Source organism: Opisthocomus hoazin, chromosome 8 (genome assembly GCF_030867145.1).
Source record: "Opisthocomus hoazin isolate bOpiHoa1 chromosome 8, bOpiHoa1.hap1, whole genome shotgun sequence".
Lineage (NCBI taxonomy): Eukaryota > Metazoa > Chordata > Aves > Opisthocomiformes > Opisthocomidae > Opisthocomus > Opisthocomus hoazin.
Genome location: NC_134421.1, coordinates 26637741 through 26664576, shown reverse-complemented (window position 1 = coordinate 26664576; position 26836 = coordinate 26637741). Strand labels below are relative to the sequence as shown.

The following is a 26836-nucleotide window of genomic DNA, read 5'->3' as shown; positions in this document are numbered from 1 at the left end:
TGTTGCTGAATCTTTAAGAAGCTACAGGTTTTAGATTTTATTCTTTCTTTTTCAGTAAGATACTGTGTTTTTGTAATGCAATTTTTTGTGATTCAGGTTATTATGACAAAAAATGGAAAAGATATCTATTAAGTCTGATCTTTCTAATTTTAAGCTTCTCTGTAAGACAATAGACTGTATTTTTCCAGTCATTATTACAGCCATTATTTCATGAAATTAAGAAGATAATTGTAATATAGGTGCAATACTGTTTTAGAACAGTCTATGGGGCTTCTCCAAAACTTGAAGTGTGTTTAGAACCATGGGTTTAGATTCATAACACAAATTCAATCAGTCTGTAATTCAGATGCAAATTGCTAGCCTAAACCCCTCCTAAGACACAATTTATTTCAAGTTAAGGATTAATTTTAGATAATTTTCAGTTCGAGATAAACATTTGCTATTTTCTTTTTATAGAAGGGCTTCAGAAATGCCTCAGGCAAAGTCACTTACTAGATATTAGTGGCTTACTGTAGAAACCTAGTATGAACCTTTTCTGAGAACAGTACTTCTAGCTTTGAATATTGTTGCTTTCCCATAGCTCTTTTTATTTCTTATCTATGCTGCGCTTTCCATCTTCGTAGTGTCCATTTGCAAATACATAGGATATATTCCTGGAATGGACTTTTCGGGCTATTTATGTCATCCCCTGGGTATAACTACAATTTTTATCTTTTTTTACATGGAATGAAATCCCTAATTTTATTTTTCAGCCCTAATGAGTCCATCCCCTGTTATGACCACCTGTTATGACCATCCCCTGTCTCACACAGAGAAGACATCAACTTCCATTTGCAGGTACAAGCAGGATGTAAGAGAAATTTGATTCTTCTCCGATCTAACACCCCAGCCGCTATAGCTTAAAAGGGGTAAATATGCATCACCAAACATATACACTTGTGCGATATACTTCCTCCTGCAGGAAAGAGAGACATGAATATGAATTACAATGTAATCCAAACATTAATATTTCAGATCAAATAAATATATGTTCTCTCTCATTAAGGGCTGGAGCTAAATATTCAACCTATCATCACTTTATGAATCCTTTGGACTAAGAACCATGTCTTCCTGTGTTTTTTGTAACACAAACTCACAGCTCAGCCAGATCCAAAATTCTGCTAGGGGTGATGAGGCACTTGATAATATATGCTGTTGGATATAATTCCAGTCCTTGCAGAAGAGTATCTGCATTTACATAAGATTTTTCTGCAGTTGTGTATGCAAAGAAGTAATTTTGTAAACATTACTTTTATTTTACTTTGAACACACTCAAAGAAATCTTTGACTCCTTCAATAAAAAATCTTTTGTGAGAGAAATGAAGATATAATGGGTTAATTGAAAATAAACCCCTAGCCATTTTGATAGTGCTGGTTTAAGAAAGCTTTTATCAGGAAAAGGAAATTTTGCCACTATATATTTTTCTAGTAATTCATCACTTAAAGAAGAGTTTTCAAATTAGGATAATGAATAATGTTTTCTCATACATTTTTCCTGTTAAGATGAGGAAGAATACATCACAAAAAGAACATGTAAATTCTACCCCAGATCAATTTCACTGATTTAAGATGTAGTCTGTTCAGTTGTGCTGCTGAAAGTAATTACTCCAGTAATTAGGGTAGCAGAGAATAAGGCATACATCTTCTCTACTGTGTTAGAGATGCAGTTGTGATTCTCTGCTTGCTGCTCCAGCTGAAGTGGACAGGACAGCCTTTGAAGCGGAGCGGGATGTGTGCTGGTCTCAGATTCCACATCCCGCTCTCTGCTGTGTCTGCTACGAGGACAGGCAGGTGCAGCAGACCATGGGACATCTGCCTATGCTTCAGTAACCCCAGCACGAATGTGATGATGTCTGATCTGTTTTCTGCTGCTGCAGCCATGGTGGAAAGAGTTCATGGCAGAGGACAGGGGTGAGCCTCTGGGAGCTACCTTGTAAGAGCAAACTGCTGTGAAAGCAGAGATTTTTCTTCTGATCTTGCAGAATTTCCTCTGAGAGCAACAAGCATAGCTTTTCACTTTTCCCTTTTTCTGAGAGATAGTAACATTTTGTAGTGGTGACAAAGTGCTGCCTTTTCTTGACATTTTAGCTTGGCTAGCAGCCTGTCGCTCCCTCCTTTCCATGTTGTTGGTTCCCATTGCCTCGTTGCAAACTTCATGATATTTGCTACTTTTTAAGTTCTTGCTCCAAAATGATATGATTAGATGAGAATTTAAGCTTTGCCTTCTAAGAGTATACTGCTCTAATCCTACCATATGTGGAAAAAAGCTTGAACATGTAACCTGTGTGTAGTCTGGAGGCTCAGAAATCATAAATCAAAAAGAAATTAAAACTGTTTCTTTCCTTTTCCTTTTTTTTTTTTTTTTAATCCTGTGAGCGTCAAGTCAGACAAATGGCATTTTCAGGCCTTACTCATGATTCTCACATGCTTGGAGACAGTAAAATTAACCTCCTTTGCTACGCATCCACTTCCTGACCAGCTGCATCAGCAGCACAAGGGAGAAGCAGGTAAATTGCTACCGTTACCTTCAGGACCCAGGATTATACGTGTTACCTTGCAGGGCCAACATGCAGTCGAACGTCTTTTCCTGATCCAAGGGAATCTGGGTACAAATCTCCTAAAATGGAAACTACCTCTAAAACCTGAGCACAGAGAGGGAAAACAGTTCAGCAGAAAATTCTTCTTCAAACTGTTGAACATTACTGCCTTCTTATCTTTACAGGAACAGCTCCTGCCTCAGAAACTAGATGAGTCTATACTATACTTTCTTAGCAAATAATAGCTCTTCCTCAGACATACTTTAAAGATAAAAACCTGTATCAAAGCTAAAATTTGTTCCTGTAACTCAAAAGTGATACATGAGTCTGAAATACAGAAATCCAGTCAACGTCAGGAGAGACTGAACAGTTAAATCACTGCATTTATTTCTGAAAAACAGAGAGCACCCCTTGAAAAACAATGCATGAAGAGATTCTGAATAGCTCTGGCTTAGTATTTTTCATCAGAAACATAAACTGCATGCATGTATATGATAGCTGACCAATAAGGACTACATGGGTGTCATTGCTTGCTCTATTGTCAGGCTCTGCAGCTCAGGACAAATAACTTTGTCACTAATTCTGCTGTATGCATTTCCTTGGGAGTGGAAGTCACTATAAGCTTTAGATCATCCTCAAGGGAAATTTATAGCATGGCAACAGCATCACTTCTGTAGAGAGAAGCACTGTCTTGTGAACATTCACTGGCTGGAGAGAAATCCAAGAGATTACCTTTAAAGGAATGATTTAATATGACACATTTGTGAATACATAAAAAATCAAAAACTTCTAATGCTAGCTAGTTTTTTTACCTCACTAACTTTGTACATGTTAAAATTTCTATATACATTTTAAAAAAAATTATAAACCAAGCTCATAGGCATAAAAACATGCTTCATTCTCACACGTGCAGAGAGAGATGAGGTGATCAAGGCAAAATACCGGGCATTAAAAGATGTTTGGTGAAAGCTGAAGTATGCTGAAGTCAAAGAAAGCTTTACTACTGGTTTCTAGGGCTCAGGTTTTCACTCTAGAATGTCTGTGCTCTGTCAGAACCTCCTGTTACTAACATGGGGAAACTGCGTATTTTCTTACTCAGAAAGCATTTGCCTATTTACTTAACTTTAAACGTACGAGAATTCTACTTCAGCTTTCTGTATCTTGTTTTTACATATCTCTGTGACAACTGTGAAAAAGATTTTGTTGTCAAGCACACGAAGATAACTTGAAGCAAAATTAAAACTGCAGTCTGCACATAGAAAGCAGTCTGAAGCATTAATTATTATTGCAGTGTCTATTAGGAATCTATTTTGGTGTCTTCCAGTGCTGGTCCTTCCATGGTAGAGACACCCTCTCTGAGGCTAGTTTTTATAATGTGTGTTATTATCAAGCTTGTCTGACATGCATGAAGAATGAGTCAGCCCAGATCCAGACATGGGTGCAGGTTCTAGGCCCAGTGCCAGGACACATTTCAGAGCCCCTCACAGTTAAGTCTCAAAAACACCATGCAGGAAAGTGAAATGGCCAAAGTCAGGAGGCTGAGTGGCTATGTTTTCATCTTATTTAACACTATTGGAATGCACTTTCTTCCTCTTTGGAGACAGAGCTCCTGAATCCTTTCCTAAAGGTCATTATCTCTGTCCATCTCCCAAAGATGGAACAGACTTTTCCTTCCTCCTAAAGCCCAGCTGTAGATGGTGATAATTCAGTGGTTAGAGCACTTATGCTTACATGCCTGAGGGCTGTCTTATAATGTAGCAATCCTCCAGCTGCATCTGGGCCCTGCCCACCACTCTAAGTTTCCAAGAGAGTGTGCAAGAGGGCAAACTTCACCTCTGCCTTTGGAATAGCAATGCTTTGGAAGAAAATAACACTGGATTCAGTGGAGCACAAACAGCCAGCAAGTGAAAGCTTGACTGTCTCATCTAGTTATTGGGACATTCTCCCAGGAGTAAGCGAGTTCTTAAATGGGCTGTTAAACCTACTTATTTACTTCTACCTACTGCTGCGTCTTATTCCAGAAGTTCGAAACCACCTCTGTGTGCTCAGTCACATAGCAAACTTCTGCTGCTCTTCTCCTCCTCTCTCTCATAGTGAGGAAGTACAAAATTACCACTGAAAGTGTTCAAACTTCAGCTGAAAATGAGATTGATCATCCTTTTTATCATTGCCTTCCCCTAGTTGAACTCTGCTGCTCTTGGCCTGCATGTCCCTGTCTCTGAGTTCAGTCTGGGATTATTCCTTCCCTTCCGTTTTTGATGCCACTCTGTCATGGTAAGAGCAGAGACAAAGGGGAAGGTTGCCTATTTGTCACAAAACAAACCCATGACCCCACTACTTTGCTCTGTCCCATTCTGCAGAACTCCACTCCCTGGTCCTGTCTCTACCATATCCAGTTTGCAAGCACCCACAAGTCCTCCACCAGTTGGGTGAGTGTGCAGTGGCACCCACAAATTTGCCTGGCTGGAGCCCCACATGGTCAGTGAGCTTTGAGGACACTGGCTGGGCTGAGCCCCTCAATGGACAAGACCTAGCTGGTGAATTCCGACCAGGCTTAGAGACAAGCAACCATCTGAGCTTTGGTTATGGAGATGGATGCACCTCAAGACACAGTTAAACAAAAGAAAGCAAGAAAAATCTAATGGTTTTTCAGACCCATGTCTTTGGTTTTCTATAGCGTCTATGTCTGCTTTTTTTTTTCTGATCTTAATTTTAGTTAAATATAGATTCTTTTATTTGTTTAAAGTTTGGATTATCATGTTTGCTAACCTGAGGGAACTCAGCTGATCCTGTAAGCCTGGTTATTGTTTTACAAATAAATTGCATTTGCTAGTCCTCGTTCTTTATAACTGAAACTATTTGAATGATAATTAAGTCTCATCAAGCTACTGCAAGTATAGATATGAAGAGGCTCGCACAACACCATTTATAAAAGGCTAGAAAATGCAATACAAATACAAGATGCATGCTGTCATTCATTCCTTGAAGAATATGAATAAAATCAGCTACTAAAGCTATGAGCTCCCTTTTGACATTCAGAAATCAATCTGATATTTGTTTTGAGCTCCTAAATCAGTTGAAAATAACTTTCTGGAGGAATTTAGAAAAGTAGTTTAGAACGGGCAAGTTGATGGTAGATGTTTTCATGATTTTGTTTTCAGTTTTACTTCTCAGAATTTTTCTCCATAAGACAGCATAATTTCTGGATTTTCACTTGTTTCAATTCCATTTAAAATATGTAGCTTTACTCAGATCAAAAGCAGCACTCTCTCCCAACTAAATAAAGGCTGTGATTCCCTGCTCAGCTATTTATTGCCTTATCTATTACGTTTTTAGGTAAGCATAATTTTTCAGCTTTAACTTCTTAAAAATTAGGAAGTTTGTTGTTGACCCCTTGATGGATAACGGAGTCCAGGACTCTGGCAGCAGGATCCAGAGAGTAATGTCCACGCATACCTGATTTCAGATGTGTTTTACAAACACCTGAAGGGTTATTAGAACTTCTTGGACTCACTGGGAGAAATGCAGCTTATTATTCTGTATTTCAGGGATCTTGAGGATTTAAAAATTTTCAGTAGATATTCAGAGGTAACTGAAACTTGCTGGTTTAATGGCTAAGCAGTTTCTGGGGGAAAAATCTTGTTTCCATCAGCCATTTAAAAATGTCAGGATCGAAGGGCCTCACTGCACCACAGGATGGGTAAGTCATATACTCAGTTTCAACAAAATGTAGCAGAGACCCAGTCTTGTGTTTAGGCACAGGAGAGGTATAGTGCAAATTCCTTTCAAAGTAATTTCTAGCAAACCTTATAATTATTAATGTTGACTTCAATGGCAAAGAATCCAACAGCACTGTGGCGAATCTGCTATGTGAAGAGAAATCAGGTGAGAATTCTGTAACTCTACATTACTGAGAGTGGAAGAAAGACTGTGTCCTGTTTAGGAAACAGACTTGAAGGTAGAGTGGAAACAAAGAGATGCTTCTTTGTTAAGTATGAAACCTGGGCTGAATGTGGCCTCATCTATTTCAGTGGATTTGACCTTCTCTTCCTAGGGTTTGAATTTATTTCTGCAGCTGCTGATGCACGCAAATTGTTGGGAGCTGCTGTTAGTCAGCTGCCCTTAAGGCTAGTTTATAATTATTGAAGACAATTACAAGATATGTTAAACTATTATTTGATGTTATTTCAACAGGTTATAACTCATTAGAAACCACATAAAAACTTTTTTCATTAATGCATGAAGCAGTCCAGTACCTCATTTTTGTGTCATAGGCAAATCTCTCTGCTTTTACGAACACACCCTCTCAGGCACAGTACCGGCCTACAATCATGGCCAAGTGGATTAAGTATAAACTCAAAATCATTAGATTTAGGTTATAATTCCTTTCACTGCCATTAAAGTGTAGGTTAGGGAGCAACCTCTTAGTAGGGATGGTCTGAATCTCACTTCACTCCCTGTTCAAACCTGCTTGTTCTTGCCGCCACGTTGCTTGCTGTGCTCTGCCAGCTGCACACGCTCTTGCATAACTTGTACCCATGGCCTGACCCTCTGCGTGTGAGCTGACAGAAATCATTGACACTCTTTGAACAACAGTTCATAATCATCAAGGAGTGCAGGGAAACTTTTGTTATTATGTGTATAATTTGTCTGCAAGGTTGGTCTTCATAGATGACTATTGAGTGCTTAGCCGGGCTGACCTCCCACCACAACTCAGTAAACTATGGTGTTGAGTTAGTTGCTGACTGATGGCTTTTCTCACATTTAGAAGCTCTGTTTCATACAGATGTCACAGATGTCTTCTTCCATATCGCATGAAGTAAGAGTTTGGGGTTTAAATACATTTATTTATTCTATGAAACAACATGTTTAAGTGCATTTAAATGTCAGAAGACATTAAAAATTGATGTCTCCATTTCTTAAGTACTAGAATTAAAAAAATTTAAAAAACAGTCATGCCATGAATTACAGTAAAGACCTTGAAACTACAGGGCTAGGAAACAGAATACTAATGCACCTTTGATTTGAGAAATAGTTCTCCTGACGTGCCGCTTGGCACTCAAGTAAGGGAGGCAAAAAGTATGTAAGTAAGTTTATAGCACTCCATTAGCTATATCAAGACTCAGACCTGAGATTATAGCAATAAGCAGGTTCTAACAGTAACATTTCAACAGGATTACAGATCCTATGTCTCTTAGTTACGTCTTGAGTGCTTGCTTTTCCTTCACCTTGGATGGGATACGTAGGAAGCAAAAAAGAAGTGTTGGTGATTTTTGCCTCTAAAGTGGCAGACCTGTGTTGCAGGTTACCATTTCATTTATGAAACAGGGGGAGAACAGGAGGAAAACTGAAAAGTAACTGTTGGTGTGAGGGCCTTCTGAGATTACGCATTTCTTTGTCTGTGGAGGAAAAAATCTGTTTAAGAAGGAAAAAAAGTCCAGCTAACTTGAAAGACGGGGTCAAAGCTTTTCTGATTTGAACCAAATCTGGCCACTGTTAATGGAATCATCCTAACAGGGTTAGCTAATGTATATAAAATAAATTATTTCCCAGCTTGTCACTGTTCACGCTTCCCAAGGAGTTCTTGTGACTAAGGAGCTGTCTAGAAAAATTCTGTAAACCTGATTAGTTATGATGATCTTAAAAATTTGTATTTTGGACAGCTTAGTTGACGCAGTTCTCCAGCCTTTGAGGTGAATTTGTCAAGAATATTCATAATTTCTATGAAACATAAGGTCAGAAGTCTGACTTCAACTGTGAAAAAGCAAGAATTCAGATTTAACCTTGAAACTCCCTCTCCCTTGCTGTTATTGGATGTCAAAATTCATAAGAAGACCAACTGATTATGTATCATTTGATATCTTGTAAAGTAAATATTTTTTTGAATCACAAACTATAAAACTGTGTCTTCTTATGTCAAGCTTTCCTCCTGGTCATTGCTTAAGGGCTAAATTCAATAAGAAACTGATCTGGATTTTACCCACCACAAGCACGTTAGTCACAAGCACGTTAGTGTAACATTCAAATGACCTCATCCACCAGAATCCACTGTCAGCATGGGGATATTGCAATCAATAATCTCTTTATTCCAAAAGATCTTTAAAAGCATTTTGCATAACAAAGCAAAAGTAAACAGCTAAAAATACTGGAGATTCCAACCAGGAAACATTAAAAAAAAAAAAAAAATCTCAACATTTACTCCACTGTACTATCATCTGACAGTACACACTTTAGAAGAATTTTGTTTTCTGTACTTTCATAAACTCCTTGCTTTTCCCTGCCAGATACTAATGAAAATGTCTACAGACATTTCCCCTAACAATACACTACTGAAATGCATTCAGTGAAAATTTTTTGGTAATATAAACAGAAATGCTGTCCAAACTTGTGACTTTTTAGACTGGATTTACTACTGATGGTATAAGCTTTCTGCAAATCTGTGGATGAAGCTGTCTGGCCCTTGTCTGGATTTAACTGGCTTCAACAAAAGAGCTGAACACCTTTCTCACTGATAGAGAGCAGAAGCGCTGATTGTTGCTAATAGGAGCAGATATAGCCTGCTGATGGCTGGACTTTAAGCAGCTTCACTTCAATTTTATAAATGAGTTTATTGTGATCCTAGCATGTGAATTTTGACATTTACCATTGAAGAACCCGAACCAAGTAACCTTATTGGTAACAGTGGAACTATTATTTATTACAGTAGTGCCCAGTGACTCCCAACAAAGACCATTAAATAGAGTTAAAAAGCAAGCCCTATATCCAAAAGGCATAAAATATTAAAAAGTCAGACAAATGAAGACAAAAAGGAAGTGTTCTTATTCCATTTTACAGAAGCAGATTTGGAATAATAAGAGATTAAAAGATTTGCCTACAACAACCCAAAGTGTCAATGGCAGAGAAGAAAAAAGAATCAAGAATTTCTGAGTCTCTGTCTATTGCCCTAAGTATACTGCTTCAAAGCTCATTTCAACATTTCTAAATCAAGATCCAGCTAAGGGTGGTCTCTAATAACTTGTTTAGCTTAAACCTCTCCTTTCTATTTGTATTTCTAATAATCCTCACAATAGTTTATTCTATCAATACATAACCCATTCAGTATATTACATGATATATTTTATAGAAAATACAGTCTAAAGGAGTTCTCATCCCATTTCGATACATGAACAAATATTCATCTATTGTTACAAAGGCAGCAAAGGTAACACATACCTTCAATTCTTTAAACATTCCTCTCTTCTCCAAAAAAGCTGGAGAAAGTGTTGTGATTCAGGCTTTGTTCTTGCTCACACCGTTATTCATCTTGAGGACCACTACTAAAGGTGGTGGAGTTAGACCCATGTGAACTGGTGAGAGGCAAAGAAGAACCTGGCGTTTCTCTTCCTGAAGAATTCCTCTTTGGTTTTTACAGCTATACAGGACACAATGAAATGTGTGTAATGCAAAGAAGCCAATTACAGCAATATTTGAAAGATACATATATATATATATTCACGATGCACTTAAAATCAGTATGGCTTTGAGGGGGAGGAAATTGAAAAGTCTATAAATAAATATGGAGAAATATTCCAGTGGCCTTTTTCCCCTTTGTGTTTGCAGAGCCGTGCCAACATTCTGCATGTGTTTGCTCTTACATTTTTCATTTGTATTTATTATTTCTGCAAAACATAATATATTTTTGAAGGAAAAAAAAAATAATAATCACCACCTGGAGGTTTTGAGCTAGTGCACAGAAGCAAGAATCACTAAGAAATCTATGATCTTTAGCAGTGCATGACACAGCACTTTGGAAAGAGTTTACCAGTGACTCTGCTATTTGCTTTTAAAATATCGGACTACCTCTGTTACTTTTATTTTAATTTCTCTAAAACATAACTACTTTCTAACATATAGATCAAGCCCTTAGCTAGTGTGAAGTCCCATAGATGATAGAACTTACTGGGGTTATGATGAGGATTTGAAAATTATTAGCACACACAACTGTCTGTCAGAAGTAATGAAAAAGAATAGTTTCCCTTCTGGTAAAGAAAATATTATTAGTATTTCAAGCTATTTACATGCAGTCATAACCCAGTGCAATGACTGTGTAGATCATGTCATACAGCGCTATAGGGCAGCAGATTTAGAAAGTGTGCTTACAGTCTAACTCTTCAGCAGCAGTTCTTAGGAAGATGAGTCCTGATTGCATAGCCATGCTGTAACGGTATGCCTGTGACAGCACACGTGGCTACAAGTGAGTATACAGGGATATGCAGACACACCATTGCCTGAGTGTCCATATGTCTTTCCTTCCCCATATCTTTTACATCTGTTGCCACTCTCTACCAGATTTGCCAGAGGAAGGTTTGAGAGGTTTAAAAATACTAAGGTTCCTACTATAGTTATGAAAACTGACTGAAGATAGAAAAAAGCCTCTTGGAGGAAGGGCTGCTACATAAACATACCCTTGATTAGTAACATAAGACATTATACAGAAAAGAAATAGTCAGAATGCCTAAGCACAAGAAAAACTCCAACTAGGGCTTGCTTAGGAGTAGCAAAATGCATGCAAGATTGAGGCTAGGGACATTTAAATTGTTCTGCTTCTTGCCCTTACTTTCTGTGGTGAATGAAACTTAACAAAAGTTTTTATCCCATTCCTTTGAGCTGCTCAATGAATGATAACGTATCTGTGTTCGAATTAGCAAAGGAAGCAATATGGTTTCACAGAAACGTTAAAAGTGTATCTAATCTGCGTATATATATGAAACATCACTCTGATAATGACTGATGAATGGTGTCACTTGTAAATACGAGCATAATGAATGTGATATGAGAACAGCTACCAGCCCAGGAGTGATGGAGGTGAAGGTAGTGAAGGTTCTAACAGTCATGTTCATCAAATAATTCAGCACTGAATCCTGATTCAGACTCAAGAGCCATTGGGAAATACTTCATTTACATTCTGCAACAATATTTTGGTCCTGAAACTACAGTTATTAAATGAAACAGTGCTTTGCCAAGCTGTGCTGAAGACTTTGAAGAACCACAAGCAGTTTCAACATAGCCATTCAAAAATATGGATGTTGCCATCCCCAATCAAACTAGAATGATATTGTCCAAGATCATACACTCACTGTCAATTCATGGTGTTTACAAATAATATAGTATCTAAGAATCATGTGCTATACTAGAGTTCAATACTTTAGGTTGACATCTGCAACCTATATTAAAATAGATCAGATAGCCAGATAGTAAACCTGTGGCTTTCCCAGCACTGGGAATGCATGGAACTACAGGCAGAGATCTAGGTACTCAAGAAACAGTAAACCATCTGCATTTATTTCATACAGTGGAGAGGGCAGCGGTTGCACCACCCAGCCATTTGGGATATCATTGTATTCTTTATCCTACACTCAACAAAAAGCGGAGAGACAGGAATTATCTCATGTTCCCTGCACTTCCCGTGGGCATCATAAGTGTCTAATACTAGCAGTCTGTTCCTCCACAGTTGTTATGTCCTTTGCTACCCTGAAAGGCCCTCTAAGTTCCCCCTGCACTTCATAATCTCTGGGCACACTGGAATGGAACTGAATTTGGGTAGAACTATACAATCTGTGTGATAATCCCAATACAGCGTTTACTGACAAAGGGGCATGTGTTACCTTTGATCTGTCTCACAGCTTTCATTTTCATTTGCTGGATTTGAACTTACAGCTGATCAACAATAAGTGCCCTGTTGGGTTTTGCAGTAATGAGTTGGGTTGTGCCTGCAAAACATTCAGATGCAGTTCGGAACACAAACAGTAATACGAATTTAAACCAGCTGCAGCTAGGCCAAAGCCCCAAGACATGCAGTATTGCCAACTCCAGCCAAGACAAGTGCCCCAAAAATATGAGATTTGATCAATTTTTATGATTTTTTTGAAAAAAATCAGTCTGGCTCACCTCCCCCTAGCCTTTCTATAGGCCCGTCTGTTTTATTGTAAGCTTTTCTTTTTAGCCAGGATGACTAGACATGGAACTTTTAATGAAAGCCACTCTTCTCACATGAGAATCTAGAATTTTAAGAAATAAATCAAGCACTATCTCATATTTAACAAACTCTAAGAATCAGCACACTCTAAGACTATCAAAAGCCTTAATTAAAGTCAAAGTGTTAAATGCATTTACATAGAAGACAACACTTATTGCAAGCTAATTTTATAGTTACTTTCCAATAGTTCAAGATTTTGAAACTGCCAATGTACAAGAACACTGATTTTTATTTGCAGAAATAAGTATTTTAAACGATCATTTAAGGAGCCCCAAATTTCAGTAATTTGCAGGGGTAAAAAATTTTTATCTTTTCGGGGTATTGAAATGCTTTATCCAGTTGATCTGGAATTAAACATTGATCCTTTGTCTTTGGAAACTCTTTGAGTCAATATTAAACAAACTCGATTTATTTAAAAATAGTTCAGACTGGGGAAAATTGAAATATAATCATGTATTACTTCCAAGGGAAAATACATGATGGGAATCTATCTTGGAAGCTTTGTTTTACAAAATATGAAATATACAGATCATTCTAATCACCTTATTGTCATAAGGGATAAATTCCATAAGTTCTGTGATCAAAGCATTGTGCAGGACTGCCTGTGCGTGTATTTAACATAATTGAGGCTTAAGAACGTTCTTTAAAGAAAGAAAGGTCACCTTTCATTTTGAAATATCATTAGAACACTGGGATCATATGTTAATGTCATTACATTTGTTAAAGCCAAAAGTATATTATTTACTGTACTCTTTTTGGAATTCTAAATATTTTTATAAGAAAGGAGAACAGGAGTTTGGCTAGTGATTAATCAAAGAGCTAGCAACTCTGACTCACTCTAAAAAAACGCTGTTCACACCTTACTTTTTTCTTTTACATTTTCATGCTAGGTGTTCCTTTTTTTGTTTGTTGATGGATGATAGTGTCCTAACTGCTAGTATCCTAGACACATCACTTTTATTTTTTCTGTAGGATTATTTTTTAGGTCGGTTAGGGTGTTGGACCAGTTCCCCACAAAGCTGCATGGGTACCAGTGCCAGTGCCCAGCCAGGGATGGGAGCAAGGCTAAGAACATGAAGACAGTGGAGCCATCTCTTTAGCAGCAGAGTGCTTTTAGGACACATGAAAGCAATGGTGTAACCACAGTCTCTGTTTCCTCTCTGTACTGATTTGTGTAGGGGGAATTTACGCAGTTATGTTTCCCCCTGCACTCTCACACCAATAATCCCTTTAGGGACATCTCCTAATTTTGGTGATACGACTTCTAAAGTAGCTGAACTGGATAAAGCTCAATAAGGTAATGAGTGTAACACAGCTACCGTGAGTTGTTTCCCATGTTATTCCTTTGAAGCAGACCATTTCTGAACATCATTTTCTCTGACAGTGCAGTGCTACACGGCTATATCACTTTCAGACTTGTTCAACAGGCTTTAAAGTGTGGACTATGTATAAGATGTGTATATTATGGCATTCTGTAAATCTTCTGTTTATTTTTCTATGTCCTGTATTATTCTTAAGCTCCCTATGTCCTCTAGTGTCTACCTAACAGAATTGCACTAATTGGCAAACAAATACTTGTTTCCATTTTCTTATCTGAAAACATTGCAAAAAGAAAAATTAATTTTCCATCCTACACATTTTCTCCTCTATTCTTTCTTTTTCCTTTTTTACTAAATATTATATTAATAGTGATATTTTTATAGTTATTCTTGTTAAGCACCAGCAGTTTTGCCAATTTTATATGAAATCTTGCACAGAAACATACATGTCTATTACCTACTTATCTGTGTGCTTTCTGGAGATTTTAGCAGCCAATCTGTACATTTTATTGTGAATGTTAATGGCAGGTGTTGGTAGGTATTGTGTACTGTTTTCTTCCATACTGAAGCCCATTTTCATCTCACTCAGGCATGCAAAATTGTCACTGAGGACAACAGGAGCTGCTTCTATTCAACCTAAAATAATATTTGGGTACAAGCCCCAGTATATTTTTACAGAATTTGGATTTTAGCCAACTGTGGAAAGCCAGTATGTGAGCATATAATTAACAACAATATCATAATACAGATACATTAGGAACAAATTCAGATTCCATATGTGACTTTATTTGGGGTGTTCTGAATTCCTGACTATATAATTTTAAAGTGGGATCCAGTTATTCTAGTGTTATCCATTTCAAGTTGTAGAAACTATAAGCTAGTGCAACTAGGCTCCCACTCAAACCAGAAAATTAAAAGTAGTTCTAGAGGATGTCATTCTATAGTACCTACCCAGGAAAAGTAGGATGAATTACTCTGCAGGAGTACCTTACTCTCCACGTGTACTAGAATACTTGTCCATCCTTAACATCCTTTTAAAACAGGGGGGTGCATAAGTAATTATTTTAAGTGTAACAAGCCATTGAAACATGAATAGGTGTTTATTAGATTTGGATGCAATTTACTGCACTAGACTAGTGAAGAACCATCGGACTTGGACTGAATAGAAGAATTTGTGTATCTGCAGAAGCTACTTCACACTGACAAGTACTCTGTATTTCTGAAAATGTAGCTTTTGGAGGGAAGGAGGCACTTCCCTGCCATCATGTACGCCCGTTGCTCAGTGGGGTGGAGGTTCTAGTGACGAAAGTCATGGAAATGCTGAGGTACTCTGTATTTACAGGCAATGTTTGTCCTCAGCAATCTCAGGTCCTTTAGCCTAGTAGGAAGGTCTTGAGGGAGGGGAGAATAATGCATGGTACAGGAAGCTAGACTGCTTCAACAAGTTGGACATTCACAAGTCCATGGATTCATCTGGACCTAGCTGATATGACTGAGCAGCCACCTTCTATCATCTTCAAAAGGTTATGGCATTTGGGGACATTCCTGATAGCAGCTGAGAAACAAACATCACACTCATCTTCAAAAAGGACAAGAAGGAGAGTATGGGGAACTACAGGGTGGTCAGGCTCACCTTACACTCTTGGAATATTACAGGAAAATCCTCCTGGAAACTCTTTCCAAGTGCATGAAGAGCTCCAGTCATTAGGAACAGCCAGCTTGGCTTTTCCAAGGGCAAATCATGTCTGACCATGCTTGATTACTTTCTATGATGAGATGATTGGCTTAGTAGGAGTTGAAAGAGTAATGACCACTGAGTACCTCAAAAAGGCCTTTGGCATGGTCTGCCATAATATCTTTATAGCCAAAGTGAGGACACATGGACAGGACAAGAGGACTCTTGGGAGGAAAATTGGGTCAACAGATTGTGATCAGTACTATAAAGCAGAGGTGGTGGCTGGTTAATTACGTCATCCCTCAAGGATCAAGACTGCGGGCAATTCTGTGAATGACCTGAATGATGGGATGAACTGCACCTTCAGCAGCTCTGCAAATGATAGCAACTTGTAGGAAGAACAGTCAATAATCTTGAGGGCAGAGCTGCTATTCAGAGTGACCTTGACAAGCTGGAGAAATGGGCTGACAGGGAACTCATGACATTCAGTAAAGACATCCGGGGTGAAATAACGCCAGGCAGCACTATGGGTTGCATGGGGGCCAACTGGGGAGAAAGCACATTTGCAGAAAGTACCTGGGGCTCCTGCTAGAAAACCAACTGAACAGGAGTTAGCAATGTGCCCTCGCAGCAGAGGCAAGCAACTGCATCCTGGGCTGTATTAGCAGGTGTGCAGTCAGCAGGCTGAGGAAAATGATTCTTCTTCTCTCTTAAAGGAGTACTGATAGAGGGGATTGTAAGAAATGTGAAACTATAACAAAAAGCCTTAATATTTTCTAGTTTTTAGTAGTCTTTAGTACTGTAACTTGTATTTCTGCATGCATAGTGATCTAACAATATAACTGTTACACTAATCCCTGTTTTCTCATTAAGGAATGTAGTGGAAGGACATGGGCACAAGCTATCACTTAGTCGTTAGACAAAATAATTAAGTGAAACAAAAGTGGTCTTGATTCTCAGCAAATAATTGGGATAATTGTGGGATAAAAGAGACTCCTAAATAACTCTACTCCAGACAGCTCAGCCTTGGGAGGGCAAATGCGCTAAGCTACAGAGATAAGGAGGCACCAAGAAAGCAACAAGACTGGAGCAAAACAACCTGAAGGACATGATATACGTGATGCTAGAACTGAGTTTGCGCAGAAACAAATGTCAATCAGTGAACAGCGTGATGAAGAGGATGGGCCTTCATCTTGGGACCCCCAAAGACCACCCAAAGATACTAACAGACACGCGTGAAAGATATTTACATATGCTAATTAGTTCCTAGAAATATAATGAATAATTACCTGTGTGATTGTATTTAACCTGAAGCAACAGGGTGTCTGGCGCGCACGTTTGGAGGAGAAATCCCCCGTGTGCCTGGCACCGCAATAAAGAATACCTGCTTAACAGTATACATTGTACTGTTAGGTTTTTCTTACCGGATCTTCGAATCAGTACTGCACCCTGTCCTGTGGTCCGCAGTACTAGAAAGGCATTAGCACACTGGAAAAGTTCCAGCAGAACCCCAAGACAATTACTGGTCCAGAGCACATGACATAGGAGGAGAGGCTGAGAGAACTGAGTTTTCTCAGCTTGGAAGAGAGAAGCCTAAGCGGTGATCTTAATGCTGGCTTCAACTACATATTGAGAAGGAGTGGAAAAGATGGCACCAAGTTTTCTCAGAGCTGCACAGTGGTAATTCAAGAGGCAAAGGGCACAAGCTGTGACATGGGAAGTTCCGGTTAGACGTAATGAAAAAGATTCTCACTGTGAGTGTGGTCAAACACTGCAACAGGGAGAGATTGTGGAATCTCCATCCCTGGAGATATTCAGCATAAACCTGGAGATGGCCTTGAACAACCTGATCTAAGTGGACCTGCTCTGAGCAGGGGACTGGCCTATGTAGTCCTCAGTTGTCCACTTGAACCTATATTATCATATGGTTCTATGATTCTCTATTTAGTTTCCATGTTGAGTATTAGATGCACGGAAAAAAGTAAGTGAAAAACAGTTATTATATCCTGCTCTCTATTACAGACTTATTCAATGAAATGGATCTACTGTATAATGAAAAATTAATAATTTTATTATTTTACCAGGCTGTTGGGATTCTTATATGTAAAGTCTGTTACAGCAAAGTCAGGTTATCTTTATATTTTAGAATAATATTTATGAACTAAAATTCAGATTCTTGATCTTAATTTTCTGGAGTACTCTTAACATTGCAAAAGTAAGATTATCAAAAAAACCCTATTGTTAATTTACTTTATTATTTAATAGATTTTTGCTGGTGGCAGATTAAAAAATACAAGTTTGGAATTCAGATTTAGTTTCAAACATGCCATTCACCTCTGAATTGACACATTTCTTTTATTTGAAGTTCTCTAAATAAGAAGTCAGCCTGTGGCAGTCACTTGAAATGGAAATTTTTTAGACTAAATAAAAAGAAGTTACCAAATTTATAAGCATCAGAAAATGTGAAGTTTTAGACAAAAAACAACTAACAATGCTACCACCTACACTTGTAATAGCATGCCTTCCTCAGTTTTCCTCAAGATATTGCAGGTCACCTCACTGCTCAGAGGATAAAGAATCTTTTAGAGTTTCAAGCTTATTCCACCTAAACCACTGAAGCCATTTGATTAAATGAATGGTAAGCACCATGCAACAAGAATGAAAGATGTCTACTACAACACTTCTTGGAAAAGAACTTATGAGTCCAATAATTATAAGACTCAGTGAAATTTTTTGAGATTAAATTGCACAATAGACCAGGACAAAACAGAAGGACTGGAAGGAAAGGTAAAGGCCTAAAGAAGTATCAGCAAAGCTTAGTAAATATTTTTTCTCAACTGAAACTGATAAAGGGTTCCTTCTGTTCCAAAGTACAGTATACTATAAAGTACTAATTACAACACTCCATACAAGTTGTTCTGGAGACTCAGGAAACAGATATTCATCTTATCAGGAAGTTTTATTAACCAGCTAGTAAATGGCATAGTACTTCAGACTTTAACACCCATAATTTTGTAGCATACTGCCATATCCATAGCCATGAACAATAAACAAACATATTAAAGCCCAAATGTTAATATCCTAGTTATTACAACATGAGACCCCGATCCAAATTTCAGTGGAAGTAATTTTGTTGACCGTCACAGGCACGTATCAGATAATTCTTGTGCCACAGCAATGCTCAGAAGAGTTCATGATTCATTTGGCAAAATATTATTCTTTCTGATGTTTCTAAATAGCTGACCAGTTAGTGTGATCAAAAATATCTGATAAAGGAAAAAGGGTGAGTTAAAAACAACAAAGAAAGTGTTGATACTCACTCCTGGTTGAATCAATCTGACAGCAAACTTGGCTCCTATGAATGACAATGCAGAAGGACATAAAGGAGAATGATCAGGGTGTGCCTGAAGATATAAACTGAATCCTCTGCACTGGCACAGGCTTGCTGTGTGACCTCCAGCAAGTCACTTGGGCCCTCATCCACAGAAATGTTTTGAAATCTTTTAAAATACATAGAACTTTCTGCATGTTATGATGGGTTCTAATATTTACTTGACAGAAAGCAAATATCTCGGTAAAGTGTACTGCAGAGACTTAGCTATAACATTTTCTAAATTATCTGAACTAAACAGATTGTTCTTAAGCAAATCTGATATTTTTGTATGGAAATGTTCCAGAGTTTGTGCCTTAATCAAAAGGGAATTTGTTTTTTTGTGAACATAACTGAGTGATTACCTTACAAGTAAATGCTTGAAAGAATATTTTCAAGTTTTCACTGATTGTCGTGCATTATGCATCCTGAAATGGACATGCACATTCTCCAGATTACAGTCTATGCTTATTATATTGCTTTTAAAAATAAATTATAAATTATTACATATCTTAAAATAGCTATAAATATAATAAAACTTATAAATAAATGCTTTCTATACTTTGAAGTGATCTTTTAACAATGACAAGGTTTTGTACAAACAGGAAACAATTCCAAACTGATAAGCAAAGCAAGACAATACCAGATGTCACTTGACAACATCCCTTCTATTATCTACTGTCCTGCATTGTAAAGAAACAACCTTTGTCCTTTGAATTTTTGTTCTCATTGGGTAGTACTATTAACACTGGATAGTTTATAGAAGAGAACAATATGTATCACTTTGCTCCAGCTCAGGTGATGATATCTGATGATATCTGGTCCTGTGCAGACTGGTCCCTTGATATTAAGACCTGTAAATGCTAACATGGGCCAGTCTTGGGAAACACATCTCATATTTCAATGCCTTGCTCATTTCTGTTATGCTGTAAAGCATTGGAGATGTTCTGGAAAAAGATAATACAAAGAGGTGGAGACACTGCTGACATTCTGTAAGAAATGAACAGTAATTACAAGTGGAAGATGTACTGTGTACTTTTTATATACTGTCACTTTTTGTCATCATTGATTTGCACAGCATGTTTTTCTGAATGCCAAGATGCTCACTACTTCTTAAACCTCTACTAAATGTCCCTGTGATATTGATCAGGTATAACTCCTGTTTCCTTGAAGTATCCTTAATTTATAACTCCTAGATGATTGACCGCTAACAAGTAAAAACCAAGGCTTCAGAGTGACCAAAGACAAAACAATTAATATTATGAATACTCTGGCATTTGTAAGCCAAGTCTTGGTGGAAAACACATTTCCTGTGTTTTTTTCAAAAGTCCATTTAGTAGCAAAAGTTACATTCTGCAAGACAATTTTTTTAATTCTTGCCATACTGTATGTTGAATCCCTTGGGACATCACAATACCATTTCTTCAGACTGGATTTTGTGCTTGAACTGGGATCTGAGTACTATTGTCTTCATTTCTAGTCCTTTCCCACTCTGTCACGTTGTATCTTTCCATCTAGAATAGAAATCCTGTAACTTGGTAACTCCAACACCTATAAAGATGGTCACACAGAGGAATTTTCACCCCAACGAGTGCTAGCTATTATTTAGTTGATTAAATTAGCTAGATAATTTCCCTCTGTATTCAGTAGAGAGAAGTTTCTGCAGGAGATGATCCACGCTTGTGTATGTATCTTTTCCCATGATATGCACTGGATAGTACAGACTTACAAACAATATGATCTTAAAATATACTTTTGAAAGGAACTTTCTTTTAGACTCAAAATTATTCCAGAAGACATGTAAATAGAAAAAAAGAAAAAATTACAAACCCAGATTAAAGTAACACATTTTGACTATCACCCTTAACCTTCCAAAGTAAATTCAGTGTAGAAACTGTGTGTAAGCAGTAAGCTATACTAAGGTGTGCTCACTGTGAAGTACAACAAAAAGAAGAAAGAAAACTATACATTAAGGGAAACAACATAATGAATGTTGTTTCATACTGAATGAAGTAAACGGGGACAGATTTTATAAAACATATTTTAATAAATAAAAATAAAACCACAGACACTCTGTTTCATTCTGATCTAGAAACTGAAAGACCAGATTTTGAAAACCTTTAGTTATTCCTTTGTTACTTCTAATGTCATATGTGCAAAAATTCTTCACTCTTAGCAAGACATCTTTAGAAAGTCTCCCTATTTCAAGCTGTGTTTTAGCAGCAATTGATCTCTTCTGAAAACCTAGCTCAAACTTGAAGCCCAAAGCAAACACTGTGCCCTGTTCACATGGATTATCAGCTAGCTCTTCCCAAAATCTGTTTCAATATCAGTAACACAAAAACAAACTAAACCATCAAACAGCTTGCAGAATGGAATTCGTGTCGTGTCTGAAATTCCAAAAGTTTTTCATTCTGAATCAGGATGAAACTTCAGAAATGTTTGAATTGTTTTGTGGGATGAAAAGTCTGACATATCTCAGCTCAGAGACACTAAACAAAAGCATAACATTTTCATGTTTTGAAGAATCAGTCCAAGATATACTGCATCTAAATTTTGAAAAATCAGATAACTTAGCCAAAACTGTCCTTTCTCTGTAAAAACATTCAATTTCAACAACTCTCTAAGTTGTTAAAAAATCACCAGCTTTAAGCAGTACATTAAATGTCACCAAGAACATATTAAAATATAGTTCTTCTCTACTACTATTAATGTTCTTAGGCTTTTCATTTTTCTCATGGCTGATGCAAATCATATTGTAAAGAGCTGGAAGCATGTAACACAAGACTTGGGCATGGCAGCGTTTCATTCAACAGTGTGATTACAGTTCGCCTTGGCAGATTTGATATTTTATCTGGCTTAGACGCCAACAGTAACATATCTACAAGACTTCGAGATCTGCCACAATTTAAACACGCCCACCAGGGCAGTTGGTGGGTAGGTAGCATTGCTGAAATCTGTGCTCCCACAATAGTTCAATAAAACTGAGCTCAATTACATAGTCTAGCCACACCATTGACATAATGGGGTCACCATAAATCACTAGAGAAATCACGAATGCATGGAGAGAAGACTGAATTTTCAAAGAACAGATTTTAAATCTGTTTAAAGATTTAAATCTGTTTAAATCTACCCTTTAAATCTAAAGGGTAGAAAGGAAGACCCTGGGAACTACCGACCTGTCAGCCTCACCTCTGTGCCTGGGAAGGTCATGGAACAGATCCTCCTAGAAGATATGCTAAAGGCACATGGAGGCCTGGGAGGTGATTCGAGACAGCCAGCATGGCTTCACCAAGGGCAAGTCCTGCCTCACCAACCTAGTGGCTTTCTATGACGGTGTAACAACAAGGGTAGACAAGCGAAAACCAATGGACATCATCTATCTGGATTTTTGTAAAGCCTTTGACACGGTCCCCCACAACATCCTTCTCTCTAAATTGGAGAGCCATGGATTTGATGGGTGGACTGTTTGGCGGATAAGGAATTGGCTGGATGGTCGCAGCCAAAGGGTAGTGGTCAACAGCTCAGTGTCTGGATGGAGACCAGTGACGAGTGGAGTCCCTCACGGGTCCGTACTGGGACCGGTGCTGTTCAATATATTTGTCAATGACATGGACAACCACACCAAGTGTACCCTCAGCAAGTTTGCAGATGACACCAAGCTGAGTGGTACGGTTGATACGCCAGAAGGACGGGATGCCATCCAGAGGGACCTGGACAAGCTGGAGCAGTGGGCCTGTGTGAACCTCATGAGGTTCAACAAGGCCAAGTGCAAGGTCCTACACCTGGGTCGGGGTAATCCCTGGTATTAATACAGGCTGGGGGATGAAAGGATCGAGAGCAGCCCTGCTGAGAGGGACTTGGGGGTACTGACAGACGAAAGGCTGGACATGAGCCGGCAATGTGCGCTGGCAGCCCAGAGGGCCAACCGTGTCCTGGGCTGCATCAAGAGAAGCGTGGCCAGCAGGTCGAGAGAGATGATTCTGCCCCTCTACTTTGCTCTGGTGAGACCTCACCTGGAGTACTGCGTTCAGCTCTGGAGCCCTCAGAACAAGAAGGACATGGAACTGTTGGAGCGGGTCCAAAGGAGGGCTACAAAAATGATCCGAGGGCTGGAGCACCTCTCCTATGAGGACAGGCTGAGAGAGTTGGGCTTGTTCAGCCTGGAGAAGAGAAGGCTGCGGGGAGACCTGATTGCAGCCTTTCAGTACTTAAAGGGAGCCTATAGGAAAGATGGGGACAATCTTTTTAGCAGAGACAGCAGTGACAGGACGAGGGGTAATGGTTTTAAACTAAAACAGGGTAGGTTTAGGCTGAATATAAGGAAGAAATTCTTTACAAAGAGGGTGGTGAAACACTGGAACGGGTTGCCCAGAGAGGTAGTGGAGGCCCCATCCCTGGAAACATTCAAGACCAGGTTGGACAGGGCTCTGAGCAACCTGATCTAGTTAGCAGTGTCCCTGCTCGCTGCAGGGGGGTTGGACTAGGTGACCTCTAGGGGTCCCTTCCGACCCAAAACTTTCTATGATTCTGATTCTAAATATACATTACAAATGCATTTGTAATCTTGAATCTAGACATATATGGTTTGTGAATTATATGGAATCATAAATTATCTTCAGCGTTTGTCAAGAACTGTGTAACTCAGCTCCACAAGAAGCCATATTAAGGGACTCACAACTGGTCTATAGAAGCATATTAAAACATATTGAACTACTAAGCCTTAGTGTTTGTAATTAAAAGTTCATGATGCAGAATTAATTTGAAGAGTGGATAGCAGGCCACTGGTCAAATTCATTGCTAACAACTTCCAAAATAGTTGGTCCCATACAAATGCTTTAAAGGACTTTTCTGAAAAAGGAAACAAATTACATGCTGCCAGGCCACAAAAAAATTATTATGATTAGTAATTTATTATATGTGCTGAAAGTATTTGCAAGCTCATTTGAGGCTTTAAGCATTATTTCTGAGAGAGTCTCACTGCAATACCTATTCAAATGCTCTCACAGCAGGAGCTCTGCTTTCACCTCACAGCATCTCTGCTTGTCTATGGTTCAGGTCAGCCCTGAGACCTAAGCAGACCAAGTGTTTTATGATATCTAGCACTGTCAAAGATATTAGGAAACCCACTGGTTTTTTCAGCTGCAGTAAACTTCAGTAACCAGAACTTCTGCTCCTACATATATTGACAAGTCCTTCAAAATCTCATCCATAATAATCCCTACAACAGCAAGGAATATGCCTGCCTACAATAGATTTTAGCAGTGGATCTTGAAAAATTAATCCTCTACTAAAGGAGCTGTATTTTTAAAGTAAGTTCTGGTTGGTATACACATTTTTCTGGTTGATGCAGTATTTTGGGGGTGATATTTTTGTGGGTGTTTTTCCTTACATTGTGCTGCACAGTGTTCAGAATGTTCCACATGAGTTCCTGCTCAGCAACTCTCCTTTCCGTACTCAGAAATAACTTCATCAGTTCTGTTGTTACACTGATCATGGACAGGTTCATAAATATCTATAGCATTTGATATATGCATATTGATAAGAGTGTAGATGGATAGTACAGTCCTTGGTCTTTTATTGATATTCAGGTTTCTTCAAGGGTTACTTGCAAGCAGCAGTATTCCAATCAGTTTGCCAAATTTGATCTAAAACGCCATAGCCATTGCACTAACAGGAAAGTTGAAAGCATAGGGGAAGATAAATGAAGTGACTGAAATCGCACACATAGCACAGGCAGACACAATGTGATTAGTCCAAACGGAGCCAGAACAGCCAGGGAACACAGTATAAATGCACCTGATCTGTACCGAAATACTAAATCCTATCTCTCATACTTATTTTTAACAAGCACAAGCACCATATAATATGATAAAATAATAAGCGCAAAACCAAGATTGATTCTACACCTAATGTGATACAAACTTGTGTGAGGACCAGACAATCTGGCCAGGACATGTCCCCTTTGGGCTAGGGGAGTTAGCAGCTCATGCTGGCCCTAGGTTAGGCATCTTTGCAGAGACTGTTAAAATACACCTTCAATAGTAATTAAAATGGTCAAGCTGATCACAAAGAGTGTGATTATAGAGAATGTAGCAGGGAATACATGCAGAGAACTCCTAGGCCACTGAAAGGTTTCATTTACAAAACAAGAAAAAAATGAGGTTTCTCCAAATGATTCTCCTTGCTACGGCAATGCTAAAAACAAAATTCAAAAGCTTGTACAGTGAATGATGATGTTAGCATCATTTATTATACTTCAGCAACACTGAATTGAGGTTGAGATCTAGTGCAATTACAGTTAAAATATAAAATAAATTTAACTGCAGTTTTTCAGCCAATTTTCCTAGCAGAAATAGCTGACTCCATAATGCATCCTTCCTGACAATTCAAATCTTTCAATACATATAACCATCCTATAAAACAGGGAGGACCCCGTCATTCTAAATTAACATTTAGTCAAGAAATCATGACGATACAGATTCACTTTGATGAAGTAAAACTAATTTATTTATGTTGTGTTCCTGCTGAATAGCAGCAGGAACTGGAGAACTGTAAGAACTTATGAGACCAGTGTCATTGTAAGTTTTCTCAAACCATAGATTTTGGAATTATGGAATAGGGAAGTGGCCAGACCAATATGGATTCAGCACAGATTACCTTCCAAATAATACTGTGAGGAGTGCTCAAGCTATTGGAGTTGCTATATGTAGAAAAATAAATAACTGAATAAAGCTTCAAAGCAGTACAGTTACTAGTGACAACAGCTATGTGGTTATTACTGTTGCTTCTTGTTTCTAATCCCAAAGATACATATTCCTTATACTAGATCTCTACTTTGACCTAAAATACAGGATGAAACAATAAAGTTAGTAATTCATTAGCATATTTTGCATGCCATGATACCAATGACTCCTACTATCAATTGCAAAGCCAACTGGTGTTATCACCTGCTAGCAGACACAGGTTGGCATCTAATGCTTTCTCCTACCTCTGCTGATGTCCAGGAAAGAGGGGCTTTCTGGGTCATGCCTCAAAAAGGAATAAAGCTTTCCCTTACATTGTTGATTCCACATTACTGAACAGGAAGAGTACATTTTGTTGCAGAGAAGAAACTGGAAATATATTTCCATGCACACCCCTTTACAACTGTTGAACCATGCTGAATTCCTCAAATTAACTTTTCCACATCTGCTATGCCTGGTTGTCATGTAGAGTACTCAAGTTCAAACAAATGGTGATACAGCATACAGTGAGAACCGACTATTATAATTTTTTTAATTAACTGCAAGAAACTATTTTGAAATTATCAGCAGTCTCACATAATTTAATTACATACCTCTTCTTTCTTCACAAATAACAGCACCAATATTGCCATCTGGGTAACAAACACCAGGATTTGAAAACTCATATACTGAAAAAAAACCCAAAATATGTGTAAACATAATATTGAACAAGTGAGCAATGCAATAAAAAATTCCAGAAGCTCATGCATCATCCTTCATGACTGTTACTCAGAGTATTTCCAACAAAAGTAAGAAATATTTTTTCCTGGAAACCCTCAGAAAGGGACATCAGAGTCTAAGAGGCAGGCTTCAGGCAAAGCACAACTTACTGTCTTGGGTTTAAAGACAAAGCCAGTACTTTCTTGGAAGCGAAGAACAAAAGCTGTTGTTAAGCAGCTGTGCTCCACTGAAGAAAACTCTTATTTCATTATTTCCTGTTTGAGTTGCTGGTACCCAAGTCTCACACCTAGTCAAGGACTGCTTTGAGCTATAAGATGCACGAATGAAACCAATTGATAGCTGATTTTGTTCAGTGAGATCAAATTTTCACCCAGAGTTTCTAGATATTTTGATACTAAATACTTCCATGGAATTT

At 38.2% G+C, this 26836-nt stretch overlaps 1 protein-coding gene across 1 annotated transcript in view; it reads right to left on the bottom strand.

The window, feature by feature from the left end:
- Nucleotides 1-804: 804 nt before the first annotated feature.
- The window catches only part of TSPAN19 (tetraspanin 19), a 31530-nt gene continuing 5498 nt past the window's right edge, over nucleotides 805-26836 (bottom strand). Inside the window, 7 exon segments of the mRNA XM_075429553.1 lie at nucleotides 805-955; nucleotides 2593-2681; nucleotides 20336-20403; nucleotides 20406-20469; nucleotides 24348-24396; nucleotides 24398-24470; nucleotides 26291-26369. Of these exon segments, the coding sequence (XP_075285668.1) occupies nucleotides 805-955; nucleotides 2593-2681; nucleotides 20336-20403; nucleotides 20406-20469; nucleotides 24348-24396; nucleotides 24398-24470; nucleotides 26291-26369 (573 nt within the window).